Source organism: Plecotus auritus (assembly GCF_963455305.1).
Source record: "Plecotus auritus genome assembly, chromosome: 2".
Taxonomy (NCBI): domain Eukaryota; kingdom Metazoa; phylum Chordata; class Mammalia; order Chiroptera; family Vespertilionidae; genus Plecotus; species Plecotus auritus.
The window spans coordinates 217,743,958-217,764,516 of NC_137771.1; the positions used below are offsets into that span (position 1 = coordinate 217,743,958).

Consider the following 20,559-nt stretch of genomic DNA (forward strand, 5'->3'; position numbering starts at 1 on the left):
TATATGGTAGGTAAAAGATAATGTATGGCAGCATATAAGAGAGAATTTAATCCAGATATTGAGGGTAAGAAAAGGCTCACCCCAAAATATGGTTTTAGGACTTCATAAGATCACAGAGCAATTAATAGTTTCCATTCTCCCATCCTGAAAGCTTCAGATTTTCAGGAGCTGGTGGAGAGCAGCAGAAAGAGTCCAGCACATGAATTTTTAAATGCCAGCTCATTACATAGTAGCTGTGTGAATTTTGAAAAAAAGTTCCCTAATCCCGAGCCTCAGTTTCTTTATCTGTATAGACTAGAGTAAAAATAATACTTAGGTCATGAGGGCTACTCTGAAGATTAATAAACTAATATAACCTAAGCATCTGGGACAGAAAAAGGATAAATAAATGGTAGTTCCCATGACTTTCATAATCCTTGCCACCACCAAACAGACCTTCTCTTACAATACCCAACTCTGATTTTTGTCTAAGGTAGCCCTTAAACACTGGAATATATGACCAGATATGATTCAGTACAGTCAGAATACCTGAAGATGGTGCTCACATCAGCTGCTTTTTTATGTCAATGTATGCAATTCATACTGAACTAAAAGACCAGCACTTTCATGTTTTTATCTATGTATATAAAAAGCCAGCGACTGGAACACCAGAACGACAGGAACAACTGGTTGCTATGACACAGTGTGGTCGTCCCACCTCCCGCAGCCCCTCTTCACCACTGGCCTGGCCTGATTGGCCCCCATTAGGGCAGGCCCACCGGACCCCACCTACATGAATTCATGCACTGGGCCTCTAGTATAATATAAAACACAAGAAGTGCATAGAAGAAAACAAAGTCATTTACACTAGTACTATTCCTACTACCATAGGACATGTCTTCAGGCTTATTAGTGAAGGACAGATTAATTTTCATAGGGGTGAAGGAATTTTGAAAGGATGGGGGGCACTTGAAGGAAATAGATGTAGAACAATTTTCAGGAAGCTGATCAAGTAACTGGTGTAGAACATAGAATATCTCTGTCCATATTTATAGAAATAAGTTACTGAGACTATTTCCTAAAAACTTAATCTATGCCTTCCTAAAAGCAAACTATGATTTTGACATTAGTCTTAATTTACAAAGACAATTCTGATAGAATTAAATATAGATTTGACTGAGCAAAGTTTTAGACATTTAATAACATAAAGTTTGCTTTTAATAACATAACCCATAAAATATAAGTGTATGTAAGTTTCTGTGAATCACTGACTCTCTTCTTATATTAAAAACTAGAGGCCCGGTGCATGAAATTTGTGCATCGGGGGGTCGCCTCAGCCCAGCCTGCACCCTCTCCAATCTGGGACCCCTCGGGTGGTGTCCGACTGCCAGTTTAGGCCCGATCCCACAGGCAGTCAGACATCCCTCTCACAATCTGGGACCACTGGCTCCTAACTGCTCACTTGCCTGCCTGCCTGATCTCCCTTAACTGCCCCCCCACCCCCCGCCTGCCTGTGGTTTGGTCGTTTGGTCGCCCCTCACTGCTCCCCCTGCTGGCCTGGTTGCCCCATGCAGCCCGCTGCTCAGTCATTTGGTCGTCCCTCACTAAGCCCCCTGCCAGCCTGGTTGCCCCACGCAGCCCGTTCGGTTGTTTCGGTTGCGACGGTCACTTAGGCTTTTATATATATAGATCATTTGTTAAATGTAAATCAAGTTCATATATTTTTAACATTGTTAGTTATTTATCTTTATGTCATTACTAAAACAAAAATAAGACTCCCACAGACTTTGATTTGCTTAATATGCTCCATCCCAGAAGTGTTTTTCTTCCTGAGTACTAAGAAAATTTAAATTTAATTAATTTAAATGTTTTTACCAATGCCAAAGGCCTTTCAAAATGCATTATGTTTCTGTCAGTATTTGCATAGCCTCATATGTTTTATTCAGAATGCTCAGCTACTTAATGAGCATAGAACCTCAAATGCCATTTGAAAATATGAAACCTTTATCTTTTAACTTGGTTTTGCTTTCATGCATAACACGACTCTAAAATCACAGTTGTGATATTTAGTAGCTGTCTTTGCAAAACTGCAGGCAATACATCTTTCACATTTCATTGAGAAGAAAAGAACCTTAATCCCACCAGGATCTCCATTATTAGTTCTTCCTCTTGATTTTTCCTCATGGGGATTTTGAGTTGGCCAGATGTCTCTCTGATGAATTCCTAGATAGACCCGCATCTTACAAAGGCAAGCTGGAAGAGCAAAAATCTATTTTTTGAGGAAGGGGATTAAATCTTACTTCTTGTCATCTGGCTCACTGTGTCCAACCCAGCCATTACTGCTTCCTATTCAATATTGTACAATTATTCTCTTATGTAGTAGCTTACCTTCACTTTCAGTAGTCTAACAATAATTAGCCAATCATTGCACTCTTTATTCCCTTGAATTCTACTAATTCTAAAGACTATTGCACAAACCACATCTTTACCCTGGATCCTCTCTCTAGGGAATGCCAATTCAATTTCATCAGCAGCAAAAACTGAAATAGCCTATTCCATATTCATCACAGATGTTTATCTTCCATGGACAAGAGTGGCTGAGTGAAATGTTTGAGAATCAATTGGATGAGAAATTGTTTATTTCTTGAATTGGCCTAATTCTCATTTTCAAGCATAGTGAGGCTTTAATCTTTAGGTAGTTGCTTTTGTGAGAAAAAAAAATGTCAAAAATGGCAAAATGATTCCAAAGTCACACATTCTGTCATAAATGGTTCTAAGTACTATAACAACTCAAATGTGTATTCCAAATCTTTTCTCTATGGAATTAATAATCATCATTATTTGGTACCTTCTCACCTATGTCCCTTGTTTCAGTGCTAAGAATTTGTCCTTTCTATATAAAATCAGCTATCTTATTTCTAGAAAAATACTGAATTATTATTTTGTTTCAGTTGTGTTAGGCCTGACCAATAAATGTATGAAATCTACCAATAAAAGTATGCAAAAGTAAGACCTTATCTTTTGCCTTACTGACCTATTTTTATGTTATATTAAAAGGTTACCCTTACCTCTCTAGCAATGCTGAGCAACATGGCTTTTTACAAACTGGTCATTTCCTTTCTTATATCTTTGTTTTGAAAGCACAAGTCCATTTGTCTAGAAGTGCTTACCTTTTTTCACTGTCCATTTGTAAATAAAGTTCTTTCAAAGTTCTGTTCAAATTTCATATTTATGAGACTTTCTCCAAACATTTTTTCTAGACACACACACACACACACACACACACACACACACACACACACACACACTCTCTGCACTGTTTTCTCTCTTCCTGACCCTCCAATAGCACATCATGAATTAGTTCATCAAATTAGAATTTTTTGTCTACACTCTTATTATATTAGAAGATCCTTGAGGTCAGGGTACATCCTTTATTCATCCTTGATAGTCTAGCTCAGTACTGCAATGGTTATGGCATACACTATGTATTTGTAAATAATTGATTGCATAGGATATGCTGACTTCTGTAAAATTATTCTTAAATTCTGGAAAATAACTATTTTTCTATATTGAAAACATTATCTGTGACCATAATGATTTAAGTAGAATATTCTATTTTAAATAAACTTATGTTAAATGGACTTACTGTGGTGATCAAACCGTTACCTTATACACCTGAAATGAATACAATGTTATATGCCAATTATATCTCCATTAAAAAGGTAGATATGCTATTGTAAAACTTTAATTTTTAAAGTTTTCCATGAGATACAAGTAAATTTTAAAGTTACTACCCACAAAAAGAATAGAAGGGGGGGGGTCTCAATTTATTTGTGAAAATTAACTCATTCAGGTAAAATATCAGTAAAATAAGGCTTTTTAACTAAAAGGTAAAAAGAAAGTTGGCTCTTGTGATCTCTTCAAAATGTCTTAATGGTTAGTCTGCAAAACAGAGCAGAGTTGAACTAAAGAGAATCCAGGGTGAAACATGTGAACTCCGTTATTTCAGAGGGTGACTAGGGAAAGCACTCAGTGACCAGGGTATGCGTTCCAGACCTCACCAGTTACAAACAGTCTAGAGTGACCCAAATTGCATTTTGTACTCTTTTTGGCTCATTTTAAGCTGAGCCAAGATATTTTCTATTTTTAAACAGACAAAAATAGAAGCCAACTTATAAAGTTGTTCATTTATGAGACAAAACATCCATTGTATTTATTGCTTTCTTCCTTATTACTTTTCTGATAACCTAGAAGATTTAATTTTCTGTTAAGATGATTAAAATGATTTTGCTAAGAATGTGTCTAGATGCTTGGAATAGAGAAAGCATAACTTCTGAGTTCCAAAATAGCTATATTTGAAAGTATGTGCATGAAAGAACTTTCGTAAGCATTCTTGGACTGATATTTTTTCTCTCAACCCCTCCACCCACACCCAACTTAAAAAAAAAAAACAACCCAACAACTTTGGGTGGAGTTAAGAACTCTTTTCAAATCTTAAACAATAACTGGAAATCCTGAAAATGTATTCTCCTTTATCCAGTGGGGAAAACATTTTAAAGTAGCCCCCTCCTTTTTCCCCCTAAGAATTGTTTAGCAAGGGATTTACTTAGGGGTTTCTATTTTGAACAGAGAATTCAGTGTTAACTGCCTGAAATAAAATGCCATCTGTATTTATTTCCCTCAAAGACAAAATCCTTTTCCTCACAATATTACAAGTACATGGCCCTAATAACCCAGATAAATAGAACAACTCAACTACTTTAATTAAATGGTGAAATTAGTGACTTAGAATATGTACCATTAAAATGTGAATGATTGCAAATTAAAACATGACAAGCATGCCTAAGCTTAATTTTTAAGTATTCTGATTAGTAAATTATGTATCACATGTATATTTACCAGGGTGGTGGAAGCTATCAGATGAGAGATAAGGGCACAGAGCATGTGTGGTTAGTGGACAGGGAAATGGGCCAGGAACCAGGAGACCAAAGAACCACAGAATCACTCCCGATGTCAAGTTCCTCAAATGTATACCACCTGCTGGGACCACTCACACGTCTACCTAGCACAGCCATATCTGGTATATGGCGACCACTCGAAAATAAAATTGGAACTTAGTCATAATGTAGTTTAAATATGAAATGATATGTAAATGTGCAACATCTTTATACACTTATAATTAGGGTATTCTGAGCTAATTCCTATGACTATCGTTCTGACCATTTCCTAATATAAGAAGGAAACTTCATCTCTTTTCCACCAAGTCTTCCATGAAAAAAAAAATTCAAACATTTTATTTAGAGTTTATATGCACATCAAAAATGCTTATGTTCCATCCCTCAATTTTTATTACAGCCTGACCTTTCTTACATAACCATGACATTCTTCAAGAGGAACCAGAGGTCTGATGCTTGTTGGTCTCATTCAGAGAGACATGATCTTTAATATCAGCCCCAACATTGAGTCTAGAAAGTTTATGTTATAGCAGGTTTTCTATTTTCAGGAAAGGGAAGTTGAGTTATATGCCGTCTCAATGGACATCCTTTAGTGCCTAATCTTTCCTGGTTCCAAGTAAGCCTACAGGGCATGAGTGAAGCCACAACAGGACAGCATCCAAATCTTCCTGATGTTCACGTGACAAATAAAAACTAAGGAGAACAGAGGCTAGACTCTTGCAGCTGTCTGAAAGACACAGGGGATTCTGACTCAGAAAAATCTTTCCTTCCCAATTCTCTCCCTTTATTTTCCCCCCATGACGGTGTGTGTAGAGAAACTGAGAGTTGTATACTTTTAAGACATACAACCCTGAAGGCAGTTCCTGCTCCTCCATTTCCCTTTGACTAGAAGCATCTCTAAAATAAAATGTGAGTTCGTTATGGAGAAATGCTTAACACAGGCGAAGTGTGTATGTCTCATGGCTTTTCGTAGTTGGTTATTCCTTTACATTGCTGATGCCTAGACTATCTTGGCTCTAAACTTGTTTCCTGAAATTGCTTTATATGCGTTACATAGAAAATTGACATTTCATATCTCAGCTGTTTTTATTCATAATGTCTCTTTCCCATGATATCTACTGAATGAGTTAGACAAATATATGGATGGCAAAATAAGCTGGCTATAATTACATGACAAATTCTAACTTATGAATTTTTTAATAAAGCAGACGGCATAATTTACAATGTTGAAAAAATATCAGTAATATGAATAGGTCTACTTAAAACATTGTTATTATTTTATAACACAAATTAAGCAACAATGAAGACAATTTATTTTATATATTAACCTGTACATTTTGTCAAGTAATATAACATACTAGAGGGTGATGAGGACTTAGTATCTACAGTATAGATTTTCTGTCAACAGCCACTCTTAAAAATTTCTTTCCCAATGCCTATAACAGTACATTTTGAAACCATATCTGGGCATGGGAAATGTTGCCAAATTTGACCACTACTCACGAGAGGATATTCCCAATATAGGCGTAGTAGGAGCAACAATAGGGCGTGGTCCCATCACAGCAGTAAGATCTGCAGTCTTTGCCACACTGGGCAAGACAATTGTCTACAAAAATAAAAACAACATATCCAGTTACAGTTCTGAAATCACAACTTCCTGAAAAATTATCCCATTTCATACCTTCACCATTCCTCAGTGGATTTAGATTTTTGTTTTACGTACTCAGAATGGTAAAACATTTGCAAACATCTGAACTAATCTTCCTTCTCTATTAAATATAAAGCTAGAAAAGGCTAAGACCATTCTTTGAATCACCTGCATTCAACACCATAGTTGGTGGTCAGAATTGAATAAGACAATGAAGGGAGGAATGAATGACCTAACTAATCAGTCAGTCATTCAATTTGTCAACTGAGTTCTCATAATAATTTTTAAATGGTAAAGTCTTTTGACTTTAGGGTATTACTCTCAACTTCATTTAATGGAAAATGTTATTGACATGAATAATGTCAACTGGAAATAATTTTAAAATAATGTACAATGATCACAACTTGCTTACATATGGTAAATGAATAAGTCTGCATATCCTGTCAATGTATTTAGATTAGAAAATAAGAAATTTCCCTAGATAATTAACTTGTGAAAAATTAAGAATTTAATGTCAGGTTGAAGAATCAATAAACTATGAAACAGCACTCTGTGATGGGGGGAAGGTATTTTCTGATTAAAAAGGACATGTTGGAGCTAACAAAACCAAATTATCATCTTTTTTGCCACATGTTTTTGGTAAGGAAAATTATACCAAAAATGTTGAATAAAAATTACCCTGGCTTTTTAAAAATTCTTTATTCCACCTACATAATTTATGTTTAACATGTTAAGGTTACCATTTAGTTATGGTTAGTGGTATACATTATAATGGATATATGAGTTTCAGGTATAGTATTAGGAAAACATTAAGTACAGCCTGATAATTTAAGTTAGATGTTCAAAAATCACAAAATAAGTCATTTCCAACTCAATCTCTGAAGGCAATAACAATTTTCTACATTATGTAAGACTTTTGCTTTTTTGCTCAAGTCACATAAAAATATAAGGTGTTATATTTAGACCTACATGTCCAAATGATTTATCTAGAAAGAAAAAATTTGATTTTGCTTTTAAATCACCTCCTTGCCAAGATGAAGTTTTACAAAAGGATGTGACCAGAAAGTAGCAAAGTTCATTCACCTTTATCAATAATGTGTATCCTTTGTGGAACAAGATAAAAAAGTTCACATTTTCTTTCCCTCAACTTTATTTCTAACTTCTAAATTAACAAAATTTAATGTCTTCTTCTGGGATGAGGTAAAAAGAAATGAGGGGCGGGGGGAATAGTTACCTTTGTAAGATGCAGTAACTCTGCTTAAATTTACTTGAAAGTTTTGAAGACAGAAACACAATCTAATGATTTATTGACTGCATGCTTTTTGCAGAATGCATCAAACTTAAAGGCTATTTATTTTCTCACTTTCCCAATGAATGTTTACTGCTCTCATTTTTTGTGCTGCTTAATGACTTCAAATATTTAGACTGCTCAGTTGTCTCAAGCGTTTAGCAGGAATGTTTTACTTCATGATCTTAAAAGCTGTAGAAGACACTGAGATACAGGGAGAGCTGATATCCCCACTTACTCTGGGGGAGGACAACCAATATGTAAGCAGCTTTATGAGGTGCCTTTTCAGTGACATCCAGGACAGGGATCTTACTAAGCACTCCATGAATATCAAAGACTCAATTACTACTATTGTACTCAATTACTCTTATTGTAAGGACATGCTGATATCAAAATATTTTGAGCCAATGTGACAGGAAACCAAGCCCAAGACCTTGTAGCCAAGAAACTGGCTTTTACCTGCAGCAAACATCTCCATCATGTCACACATTGTTCATGGTTTTTATGGCATTTTCCAGTGCTCATGTCTACTTCCCAGAATTAAACGACTGAAAAGGGCAGATTTAATAGCCCGGCAAATACATTCACAACCACGACATTTCCAGACGGCGGTTCCAACCACACCTCAAAGCTTATTTTGATCATCAGTTTATAATGTTTATAATGTTTTTCAAACATTATAAACTGATGAACAAAAAAGATAGATACAGAGGCAGTAAAGCATCAAACAGACTGTCAAATTACAGCGGTAAGGTTAGGGAGAGGTGGGGGAAATAAGAGATCAACTGAAGGACTTATATGCATGTATATAAGAGTAACCAACGGATGCAAAACATTGGGGGGTGAGGGCATGTATGGGAGTGGGGTGGGGGGGGCAATGGTAAGATATGTACACATATAATACCTTAATAAAAAAAAAAGAAAAAAAAGCTTATTTTGATATGTTAGTTGCTTTCTCCACTTTATTTGAGACTAATTCTACAAAGATTAGAGTTTGAACAATACAGGAGCGTTTTCTCACTTGTAAAAAAAAAAAAGGAACATTTTTATTGTCTTCAGAAAATAGATAATATTGCTTCTAATATTCAAGGTAATATCCTTGAAAATCAGCCAATGAGAACTTTTCTCAGTGACTTTAGTTAAAGGCATGAAGATCTGGAGGAAGGTTCCCCACCCCCACCCCACCTTAAAGAATGTGTCCTACAGGAAAAACAGCATCTGGCTGCAAAGATTTGCTCAGAAAAAGGTTCTTATAAACTACAGCTAAGGATAAGAGAGGAAGGAAAGGGAGGGGACAGAAGTCACTCTAGCTGAGACTGCAAAGGCAAAACCTTGGCCAAATCCTGTCTTTGTAGCCTGTACTGGGCGTTGGATAATAATATAAACACTGCGTGGGGTCTCATTCCAGAAGTGACTCCACAATACAGCGTGATGCTTCAGGTTTAGAAACTTGCTCGTATTTCCTTAACAAATGGACCAGGAATTTAATGCATTTGCTTTGAGGAAAATAATTCAGGTTATGGACAGTGCATCTACTTGTGTTTTCATCCCATTAAAGCTGACAATTCATTTAGCAGGGCGTCTGAACTATTCTTACTTCTGTAGTGTTCCCTTATCTCATCTCAGTCCTCACTTCCAGCCCTAACTCTTACTCCCAACCAAACTGAATTATCTATTTTTGCAAAGACACATCTCGTGGTTTTTGCCTTTGTGCATACTATGTCCTATTACTCCATCTCCTATGTCCAAGACCTCCTTATCTTTCAAAGGCCTAGTTCCTAAAAGTCCTACTCAATTCAGTTTTTCTGAGCAAATATTGATTGCGTTCCACTTGTAGGCCAAGCATTTTGCTAGTCTCTGAGACCATTAAGCTGAGCCACACAGACATCATTTTCACGGAGCTTACACTCCTCGGCCAGCAATAAGACCCTCTCCTTTGAACACTGAAAGCACGTGATTGTCCCTCTCCTGTGACCCATTTGCACAATCTCCTGGCCAAGACTCAGAGGATGGCCTCTGTCCTAGGTGTCACTCAGCAAATATTAGCTGAACGAATATGGAAAGCATGAAAAAGCCTCTGATATAAAGAGTTCAGAAATTAACACCAAAGAACACATTAACTCAACCTTCCTTATCGAAGACCATAAGTCAACCTAGTATTTTTGGCTTCACATTGTGTACTTTGTAGTTCAGCAGGGAGAGATGTGGAAAGAGAGAAGAAATGGATGGAGATAAAACTTTCTGAACTAACCAACCTGCTGCTAGCCAGCTCTGCGGGCTTCCTGAACCTGGGGAAGGGAACCAAGAGAAGGAAAAATGTGCAAATTAGAAGCTTTCTCTTTACCACAAAGTATAGAATAAGACAAAAGAATAAGAAAAGGTTGTTATCAATGGTGTGGTCGAGTAAGAGCAAATGAGGTTATTCCAGTTGCATTTGCTGTGTTCGATTTTCTTATTTTTGTCTTCTCTTGATAAAGAGAAGGGGTAGGAAAGAATTATCATTACTTCAAAGAAACGAATAAAGAGATAAAACGAATATGAATGCAGTTGATTCTGTTAGCCCCTCAAGTTCTGAAACCTTGTATGATTTAAGTAAAAGAAATACGTGTAAACAGATTAGAATGTGAATTCTCATTAAACAGGAAGTGCTTTTCCTACTTTTATAAATTTCCTCATTTTCCCTACAAGAAAATATCTTTGGACTAACGTATGGAAACCACTAATTTGCATTTAAATAAACAGACTGAACATTTCCATAAGAGTTATTGTGTGTCACTTCTGGCAAAGTTGAAAGAGGAATTCAAAGCTTTTGATGTGCAGATAATGTTGAAGAACTCTTCATTTCAGCTCTAGTAGCTTTATATGCACTTCAAAAAGCAATCTTTATATATATTAAAAAGTAAATCACACTGCTATACACAAATTTAGTATCATAAGGTCATGGGTACCAGCCTCTGGTTTTCCTCATAGGAAATTAGAGACGCGGAAAATATTTTGCAAAACACTTTGCTTTTAGCTTGTATTGTGAATGGAAAACAGATGCAAAACCCGTGTGTAATTAACTTTAGACCTGAGTAAGGAATGAAATGCATATCATCGGGCTCCATAGCAATAGCTAGAGAAGAAAAGCACTTTGCCTCATCAGTCATCAGCAATGCTCACTGAGAGTAATTAGGAGGGGAATGAGGTGCCCTTCACCTGCAAACAAGGCTTAACAAAATCCACGAAAACAGACTAGACTCCAGGTGAATGAATGCCTCTCCAAAACCTTATGTTTGACTTCAAAGCATCCAATTGCCCAGGCGACTGCACTAGGGAATCGCCTTCTAAAGAATAAAAACAAAAGTCTAAAGGTTTTTATTTCCAGAAGGGAAAAAGCGGAATATTCAAAACGCGAGGGTGGAGAGGGCAGGGAGCAGCCTGCGGTGAAATGCAAAAGTCACCACTCCGTTCACTGGAAAACTTCAGCAATGCTGCTGCGACTTCAGGTGCTTTTTAGAAATGTTTTCCTTCCACCCCTCAGCCTCCAATCACCCTGATGCCGGCCGGAGTCGTGGATACTGATACAACTGGATAATGTCCCGCTATCCAGAGAGTAAAATCCCCTACATGTGGGGTTGGGGGCTCCAGGTTGCTTTGTGCAGAAAGGAAAAGCAAAGCAAAGAGAGGGAACTTTGGATGAAAGGGCACGATAAAGGAAGGGAACAAAACCAAACCGCGTTCAAGTGGAGTCGAGGGTCCCAGTCCCCCGCCCCTCCCCCTGCCCCGGGGCCACATCATCTTTGCGCTCCAGGGCGTCCACTCAGACCGCGTCGCCCCGAGTGGGACCCCAGCGGGGCCCCAGGTCTCCCATCCCTGTCCCCCGCCCTGGGTCACTGACCTGCGAACACAAAGAGCAGAACCAACTTTGGAAGCAAGACCCCTGGACCGCTGGGCAGCCTTCGTGCGTCCATCCAAGCCGGTGGCCGGAGGTTGCGCGCCAGGCCAGCCGGACAGACAGACAGACAGACAGACTGGAGCGGCTGGGAGCGACGGGAGAGCCCGGAACGGGAAGGGGACGGAGGGGATGGAGGGGATGGAGGGCGGTCAGATGGAGCCGGCAGTGCTCCCGAGAGGGGGGTCGCGCAGAGACCTGGCCATTGCCCAGAGCCTTAGAGTGGAGCCCGGGGGACCGCACCCGGCCGTGCTGGGGCCGAGGTCTCTTTGTCTCTCTCGGTGGGGCCCTGGCGGCGGGCGAGGGGGACGATCGTGTGTCCTGGGCCACCGGGGTTCACTTTTCATCGCCGCCGGTGGCACTGAGGCGGGCTGGGGGCGGAGGTGGCCCGACTCCTCCCCACGCCCCAGCTCTTCTGCAGTGACCCCGGAGCATGGCCCTCTCCTGAAAGAGCTCTTCTAACCCTTGGCTCTGGCTGTTGCTATGGAGTTTAGCAAGCTCCTTTTTCGCTCTGACCTCCACTCCTTTTTTTTTTTCCCCTCCTTCCTTTTGAAGCAATGGATAAGAGATGAAGAATTGTATTATTTTGTCTTTAAACAAATGAAAGGCATTTTCAAGGTGGAAAGCATTGGACAAAAAAAGGTAGTGACGAAAATGCAGGAGAATTGGAAAGTACACATCCAGTATATGGTAGCTGCACTGAAAGCTGTTAAAAATGTTTGTTAAACACCCAAAGCATTTCCCGTAAAATCAGGAAAAACAAAACAAAATAAAAATGCACACCGTGGTCACTGCTGCTTGACAATGCTATGGAGTTAGTGGCCTATGGGATTAGGCAAGAGAAAGAAAATAGAATTATAAAAATTAGAAGGAAAATTATCACTTGCTGATGATATGCTTTTTTACATAGAAAATCAAAGAGAATAAACTATAAAGCTCTAAACTAGAGTTAAATGACTAAAAGTTCAATGGAAAGTCAGTTGGAAAGTTCTCAGTTATATGCACGGAGGGATAAAAAACATAAGTAAACAGAGATACTTCTCTTGACTGGAAAATTCAACAATATGAAGATATCAATTTTCTCTAAATTAATCTATAAATCTGGAAATCAAACTGAACTCAGTAAAAATACCAATAAGAATTTTTTTCAAACCACTCTGATTCTAAAGATTACAAAAGAAAATAAATATGAAAGATCTATTAAAAATGAGTAAGTGAGCTGATAAAAAATATTTCACAAGAGGATAGGCAAAATAAATATTTTAATCAACTAAACAGAAGTTCCCAATTTACATTGTTCTAAAGTAATATTAACTTAATTTACATTTTGGCAAAGGAAACCAATCATCCATACTTTCACCATTTTTTTTTCTTTTTTGAGGTAGGTGGTGTACATTCTCATTTATTCTTTGTATGCGTACATAACTTCCCATAGTTGAAGGGTAGTGTCTGCTCAATTTTATATACTGACTTTTTTTCAGTTAACATTGTATCCTAAACATTTTCATTATTTGTACCATCTCCATAATCTTTACAGTCAGTAGCTGCTTGCAATTCCATTAGGTTGTTTCCGCATACTTTATTTAGCCTTTATTTATTGCTGCAATCGTCTTCTTACAGTTCTGTCCATTTCCACCTCCTCATAGTCAATCAGTCTTCCAGGCATTGGCCTGATTAATGTTTTAGAAGTAATATCAGATCCCCCATCCCACTGATAGAGTTTTTTAATAGATTTCCTTTTCCTTTTGAATCATATTCAGACTCCTTCCCAAAACCTGCAGTGCCATGTACAGTTTGGTTCCCGTCTGTCTTGCTGATTTCTTCTCGCATGTTCACCCCTCCTTTCTGTGATCGGGCCACAAGAACCTGTTAGTGCTTCTCAGAAGTCCCAGTCGTTTTCCTGCCTCAGAACCCCAGCTCCTGCTATCCCATCTCTCTGCAGCTGACCTCTCCCCGAAGCTTATCCTCTGAGTTCACCTAAAAGGTCACTTCTTCAGGTTTCCTCCTTGATCACCCTCTGTTATTCTCAATTAAAACACTGTATTGATTTAATATGACTTCCAGGAAATTCTGATGTATATTTAAATTTGAGAACAATTCGTCTAGGATATTGCTGTCCAATGAAAATATCACATGAGCCACATATGTATTTCAAGTTTCCCATAGCCATGTTAGCGAAGTAAAATGAAAGAGTGACATTAATTTAAAGATATATTTTATTAACTTTGGTCTATCCAGAATATTATTATAACATATAATCAACATAAACAATTATTGAGATATTTTGCATTATTATTTTAAAGTTGTAGTATTTCCTTAATTTTTAAAAATATATTTTATTAATTTTTTACAGAGAGGAAGAGAGAGGGATAGAGAGTTAGAAACATCGATAAGAGAGAAACATCGATCAGCTGCCTCCTGCACACTCCCTATTGGGTATGTGCCTGCAACCAAGGTACATGCCCTTGACTGGAATCGAACCTGGGACCCTTGAGTCCACAGGCCGATGCTCTGTCTACTGATCCAAACCAGTTAGGGCTATTTTGCATTATTTTTATATCGTCTTCAAAATCCTATGTGTATTTTAGATTTAATATCCTGTCTTAATTTGGATACTAAACTTCTATCAGAAAACCCCATTTAGATTTTGATTTCATAAAATTTACAGTTGAAAAAGTAGATACACATACCAAAGTTGTTCCAAATATACCTAAAAGTTTTCTAATAATGGAACGAAGCAACTGATTTGACATTTTAATTTAAATTCATTAAAAAATTTAGTAAATCCGTTGCTCTAGCCACATTCTGAGAGCCCAAGAGGTGCATAAAGCTATTAGCTACCATATTAGTTGGCACAAATCTAGAAAATGCCCAAATTGTACCATGCGAACACTTACTTGAGGACTCAGACTCTTGGGCACCAAATGCTACTACAAGAATCCCTATTACTGGTCTGTCTCTGGCCTAAGTGACTTTGTTTGCAATACCACAGCACTCAAAAAATATAGATCTCTGTGTGTCTTTGTCTTTATGGAACTTCCTTATTTAATCTCTTATCAGTGCACGTGACTGGAAGGGCCATCGTCACATCCCTGTGATCTAGCTGCCAGAGAGTCTGGGAAGGGTGGGGGCAAGCTGGTAGAGGTCAATGGAGGAAAAATGGGACATACGTAATACTTGCAAAAAAAAAAGAATTTGGAAAAAAATAAAAAGAGAGAGAGTCTGGGGATGTTGCTTTTTGACATCTTCCCTGGGGAGGCTGGCCTATGTAGAAAGTTTGTAAGACACTGGAAAGGTGCTCTGACTGCTGGGCAGTCACAGAGCTCTGGTAAACAGCCACTGTTTGTCCCCACTACAGGGCAAGCGCCCATCGCCGGGATTTCATCATGTTGTTCAGGGATAATTCACCCAAAGCTTTGAACTTAGTTTGGCTCAAATGGCAGTGCAATAATTTTTGGCTTAATCTAGAAGTTTATGGTTCACACCAGAGAATATGAACTAAGAAATATAAAACATGTTTATTTCCCTGTCTGGGGAAAATCAGTTTCAATATGATACTGCTGTGAGGAGGACATATACTTACTATTTTCTTTTAACCTCTGTTACTACTAGAATGATTTTTCTGATAAATTCCAGGGCCTCCTCTGAATGATAAGTTAAAAATGGAACCTGAGTGATAGCAGAGATGAAGGGTAGAATGACCTTGAGTGCACAGCAAAGCGTGATCCAGCTGGTGATGTCAGGAGATGTGTTGGTCAGGAAGCTTGCTTCCCCAGACTCTTAAAGAGAAACTGACTTGACTGCAGTCCTGCTCCAGAGGAACCACAGCAGGAGTTGTAGTACCAACTGCCCTTTCTCTACCACAGACGTTTTGTTTGATTAGGCAAGGGCATCTGATCCAAGAGTAATCAATCCATAGGCTGGCAAGCAGTTTATTGCATTACTTGCAGCAAAAGGTAAGTTCAGCCCATCAGATGAATTCAAATTCAGAAATACCAAAATACGGCAATAGCAGAAGCTGAAAGTATAGGAGGGTGGTACAAGGAGAGAGCAGGCAACTGTAATGGGTCATTTGCTGGCCTATGTTCATGAGGAAGGAGTAACTATGATTAAACAGCAGCAAAGGTGTGGAGAAAAAGTTAAATGTATATATGTATACCTACTGTTTTAAGTCTATTCAGGCTGCTATAACAAAAACATTATAGACTGGGAGACTTATAAACAACAGAAATTTGGTTCTCACAGTTCTGGAGGCTGGCAACTCCAAGATCAAGGTGCCAACCACTTCAGTTCTGGTGCAAGCCCACTTCCTACTCAGCTGCATCGTCACATGGTGGAAACAGGTAGGGAAAGTAGTCAATTTTCTGAGGGTACTAATCTCATTCATCAGGGCTCCCACCTCAGGACCTAATTACCTCCCAAAGGCCTCATCGTTTTTTTGTGTGTGTTTTTTTGTCAATCCTCACCTGAAGATATTTTCCCATTGATTTTTAGAGAGAGTGGAAGGGAAGGGGAGAGAGAGGAACATCAATGTGAGAGAGACACAGTGATTGGTTATCTTCCGCATGCACCCTGACCGGGGCCAGTGATTGAGCCTGCAACCGAGATATGTGCCCTTGACTGGAATTGAACCTGTGACCCTTCAGTCCATGGGCCAATGTTCTATCCATTGAGCCAAACAGGCTAGGGCAGGCCTCATATTTTAATACCACCATTTTGGGGGATTAGGATTTTAAATATGAATTTTGGGGGACACAATAATTCAGATCATAGCACATACGTATACACACATGTATGTATACCCATATATGCACACATATATTCACATGTACATACACACATATGGCTCTGGTTGTTTCCTTCTCCTAGCATACTCTTCTAGGTCTTTAAATGGGAAACCTTTAATTATATCCTCTAATTATGTTTTGGGTTTGAGTCAGTTGTCATTTATTTAGTGGGTCTTCCCTGACTTCCCAGTCTAATTTTGTCTTCTCTGTTTCTGCCCCTACCATCATTCATTTCTAACTCATTACACTCTTTTATTTTCTATACTAGAGGCCCAGTGTACGAAATTTGTGCAAGGGGCTTAGCCTTCATAGCCTAGGCAGCTTGCCTAGGCCCTCACAGCCCCGGCTTCATCCGGAAGGTCATCTGGAAGGATGTCCGGAAGGTCATTCGTCTGTCCAGTCTAATTAGCATATTACCCTTTTATTAATATAGATAGCACTTATCACAACCTGAGTTAACTTACTTGTTGATGGATTTACTATGTACTATCAATTGTTCCCTTGAATTTAAACACCATGAAAGTTGAGGTCCTAAATATCATATACACTGCTGCATGTATGTACAGTGTCCCCAGTGGTCCCTGACATAGTGTGTGTCAGGGGGAATAAATGTCTGTTAAAAGAATATGTAATAAGTATAAATGTATATATGACATACATCATGTCAGGTTGGTAGATAGAAAGGAAATACTGAGAACGGAGTGACGCTCAACTCTGCAAATAGTGAAATGCATGAACAAAGATCAAAGGACTCTACTGCTAAGTCCCTCAGATCCACCTTGGCTCCTGCCATTTCCTGCTTGTCCTGAGATCATACAGTAATTCAGGGTCAAAAGTATTGGCATGTGTCTCTGCAAGGCTTTTCAGGTCACGTTTTATTGGTTAAATTAAGGAGTAAAGGATCTTTCTTATATCTGTCACTTTCTCTTCTTTCTTTTGGCTACAGTACTTCGATTTCTCTCTAAATTAGTGCTTCTCAACCAGGGAAAGTCCTCTCCATCTCCCTTCAGGAGACATCTGATAATATCTGGAGACAGAACTGGGATGCTTCTAAACATACTACAATGCGTAGGACAGCCCCGCCCAACAGAGTTATTTAGTGCAAATGTCAATAGTACTGAAGTTGAGAAACACTGCTGTGAACTATGTCCCCATCCATTGTTCTGATACAAATGATGCAGTGTTTGTTTTGACCCAAATAGAAGTTATTATAATAGACGAGTTGGAATAGAGAAATCAAGTTAATGCTAGTGATGCTTCTCATGAATCAGCAGATTGATTACATGCATGTATCTACTCTTCCTCCCAAAGTCCACGAAAGAAGAATTAAAGGGTAAAAGTGTGTTGATTCATAAGGCCAAAGAGAATAAGAGAAAACATATTTGTAGACAAATATTATCATGAATTTTGGAAGCTAGGAAGTCAGTTGAGGAAAAATATCTGACCTGGCAGGAGGCAAAGACACCTTCCCCTTGAACATCTGCAAAAGGTACTCCAATTTCAATGATTATAACTTGGAGGTAGAGATAAACATGGATGGTAGTGATAGAAAGCAGGAGTGAAATGAAAAGGATTGGTTTAAAGTGAGTATATAAAAGTAGTGGACTCCAGATCTCCTTGCAGCCATGAAATACCAGTTGCTATGCTTTCCTTTCTCTCTCCCTCCTCCATCACTTCCCCTTCCACCCTAGCCTCATGTGCACCTCATATTTGGACTCTAGAACATTCAAACAAGATAATTTCTAGAATCAGTGATGTCAAGTGACTAGGCTAATATAAACAGGGGGTTAGTGGTATGCAATGATGGTGTTGGATTCAAGCCTTGTTAGTCTTGGTAGACCACAATAAAAAATTCAAAATTTATTCTAAATATAGCAGAATGACTTTGAGAGTTTCAAGAAAAGGAATGCCATGATCTGATGTATCTTTAATTTTTTTCTCTGATTTCTGTATGGAAAATGAATTAAAAAGAAGGCAAGGAGATAATTTTGGAAGGTTTTTTGTTGTTGTTTTTTTTAATTTCATGATGATTTGGACCTGTATGTTGGCAGAATAGATTAGAGAGATGGATGACTCAGCTCCCATCATGAAGGTAGAAGAACAAGAAAAAGCTGTTGATGGACTATATGTAGAAGATGAGGGTAAGAGAGGAACAACAGATGACTTTTAGGTTTTTTTAATTGAATAGTGAGGCAGATGTGTTAGCCCATTCACTGAGATGAAGAAGGCTGAGAATGGAAAGGTTTGGAAATGGGAGTTGGGACAGTTGAGTTTTGCTCTTGTTGAGATGTCTCTTTAAATATTCAAGTGGAGCTGCCAAGTAGGCAACTGGGAGATGGCTCAGGATCAATACTACAGATATAAATTTGGGACTCATCAGTGTTGTGGGTTGAATTGTGTCCCTTAGTCCCCAAAAGGTATGTTGAAGTCCTGACTCCCGGAGCTCAGAATGTAACCTCTTTTAGAAATATGATCGTTGCAGGTGTTAGTAGTCAAATTAGGATGAGATTATGTTGGAGTGGAGTAGGCTGTCAATATGATCAGACTGTTGTCCTTCTAAGAAAATAAGAGACGCAGCGATACGGACACACGAGGGGAGAATGCTGTGTGATGATTCAGGCAGAGACTGGAGTGATGCAGCTGCAAACCAAAAAAAGCCAAGGATTGTCAGCAAACCAACGGAATCTAGGAAGAGGCAAGGAAGGATTCTACCCTACAGACTCAAAGGGAACATAGCCCTGCTGACAACTTGATTTCAGACTTCTGGTCTCCAAAACTGTAAGACAAAAACTTTCAGTTGTTTTAAGCAACCTAGTTTGTGTACTAGGCTATGGCACCGGCCCAGAAACTAATAATAAGATGGTATTTAAGGGCAAGGTCCTGGCAAAAACATTCAATGTGAGAATATATACAGGAAAGAGAGCTAAGAACTGAGCCAGGAGGCATTCCAGCTGGGAGGATCTATGGCATTGCCCCAGTTTCTGACTGGTTTCTGACTCCTGTGGTACCTCAGTGCTTCTTCCCACATAGACAAGCTTATTACACCCTACCCAGGCGCTGCAGACATTTGTCATGATTTCTCCTGGTGTTATCTTTGCGCCTCTGTCTTTTACAATGACTCATGCCAGTGCTGCCTCACTAAAACGAGAGGGAGAAAGGCTGGCAACCTGGAGAAGTACTGCTTTTGTTACCATATGTTAAAGGAGTTTACGGACGTGTCCAATTCACAACTAATAAACAATGGCATCAGAATATTAAGATCAGAGTATTTCAAAACTCATTATCTTTAGTCATAGTCTTACTATAGCTTCTTATGCCAATAATGAGGGAGCCTTCACATCATTGTGAACATTGTGATGTTCTGTGTTAGTGGACTCATAGACCCTTTTACAACATCTGATACTCCAATCAGGTCCATTTGATACTCCAATTTCAATGTTTATAACTTGGAGGTATAGATAAACATGGATGGTAGTGATAGAAAGCAGGAGTGAAATGAAAAGGATTGGTTTAAAGTGAGTATATAAAAGTAGGTGGACTCCAGGTCTCCCTGCAGCCACGAAATACCAGTTGCTATGCTTTTCTTTCTCTCTCCCTCCTCCATCACTTCCCCTTCCACCCTAGCCTCATGAGCACCTCATATTTGGACTCTAGAACATTCAAACAAGATAATTTCTGGAATCAGTGTTGTCAAGTGACTAGGCTAATATAAGCAGGGGGTTAGTGGTATGAAATGTCATAGGCATATGACATAGGCATAATGTTCTATGTCATAGGCATAATGATGACCGTCCCTTCAACATGGGACATTCAAGCTAACGATGAGGAAATCTTGCCTTCTGTCTACTGGAATCAGTGCCTCTGCTCTGCAGTTATTCAGCATGAATACCAGGCTTCTCATACATGTATTCCCTCTTGACTACAGCAAGATTGTATGTACTTTACAGCTGGTTTGCCATCTTTCATTT

At 38.7% G+C, this 20,559-nt stretch overlaps 1 protein-coding gene across 1 annotated transcript in view; it reads right to left on the reverse strand.

Moving 5' to 3' along the window:
• Positions 1–12,250, reverse strand: part of CYYR1 (cysteine and tyrosine rich 1) — a 78,866-nt gene extending 66,616 nt beyond the window's left edge. Inside the window, exons 1-2 of the mRNA XM_080654288.1 lie at positions 11,751–12,250; positions 6,438–6,540 (exon numbers count right to left, since the gene is read on the reverse strand). Of these exons, the coding sequence (XP_080510414.1) occupies positions 6,438–6,540; positions 11,751–11,823 (176 nt within the window). The 5' untranslated portion in view covers positions 11,824–12,250. The remainder of the gene's footprint in view (positions 1–6,437; positions 6,541–11,750) is intronic.
• Positions 12,251–20,559: the final 8,309 nt, after the last annotated feature.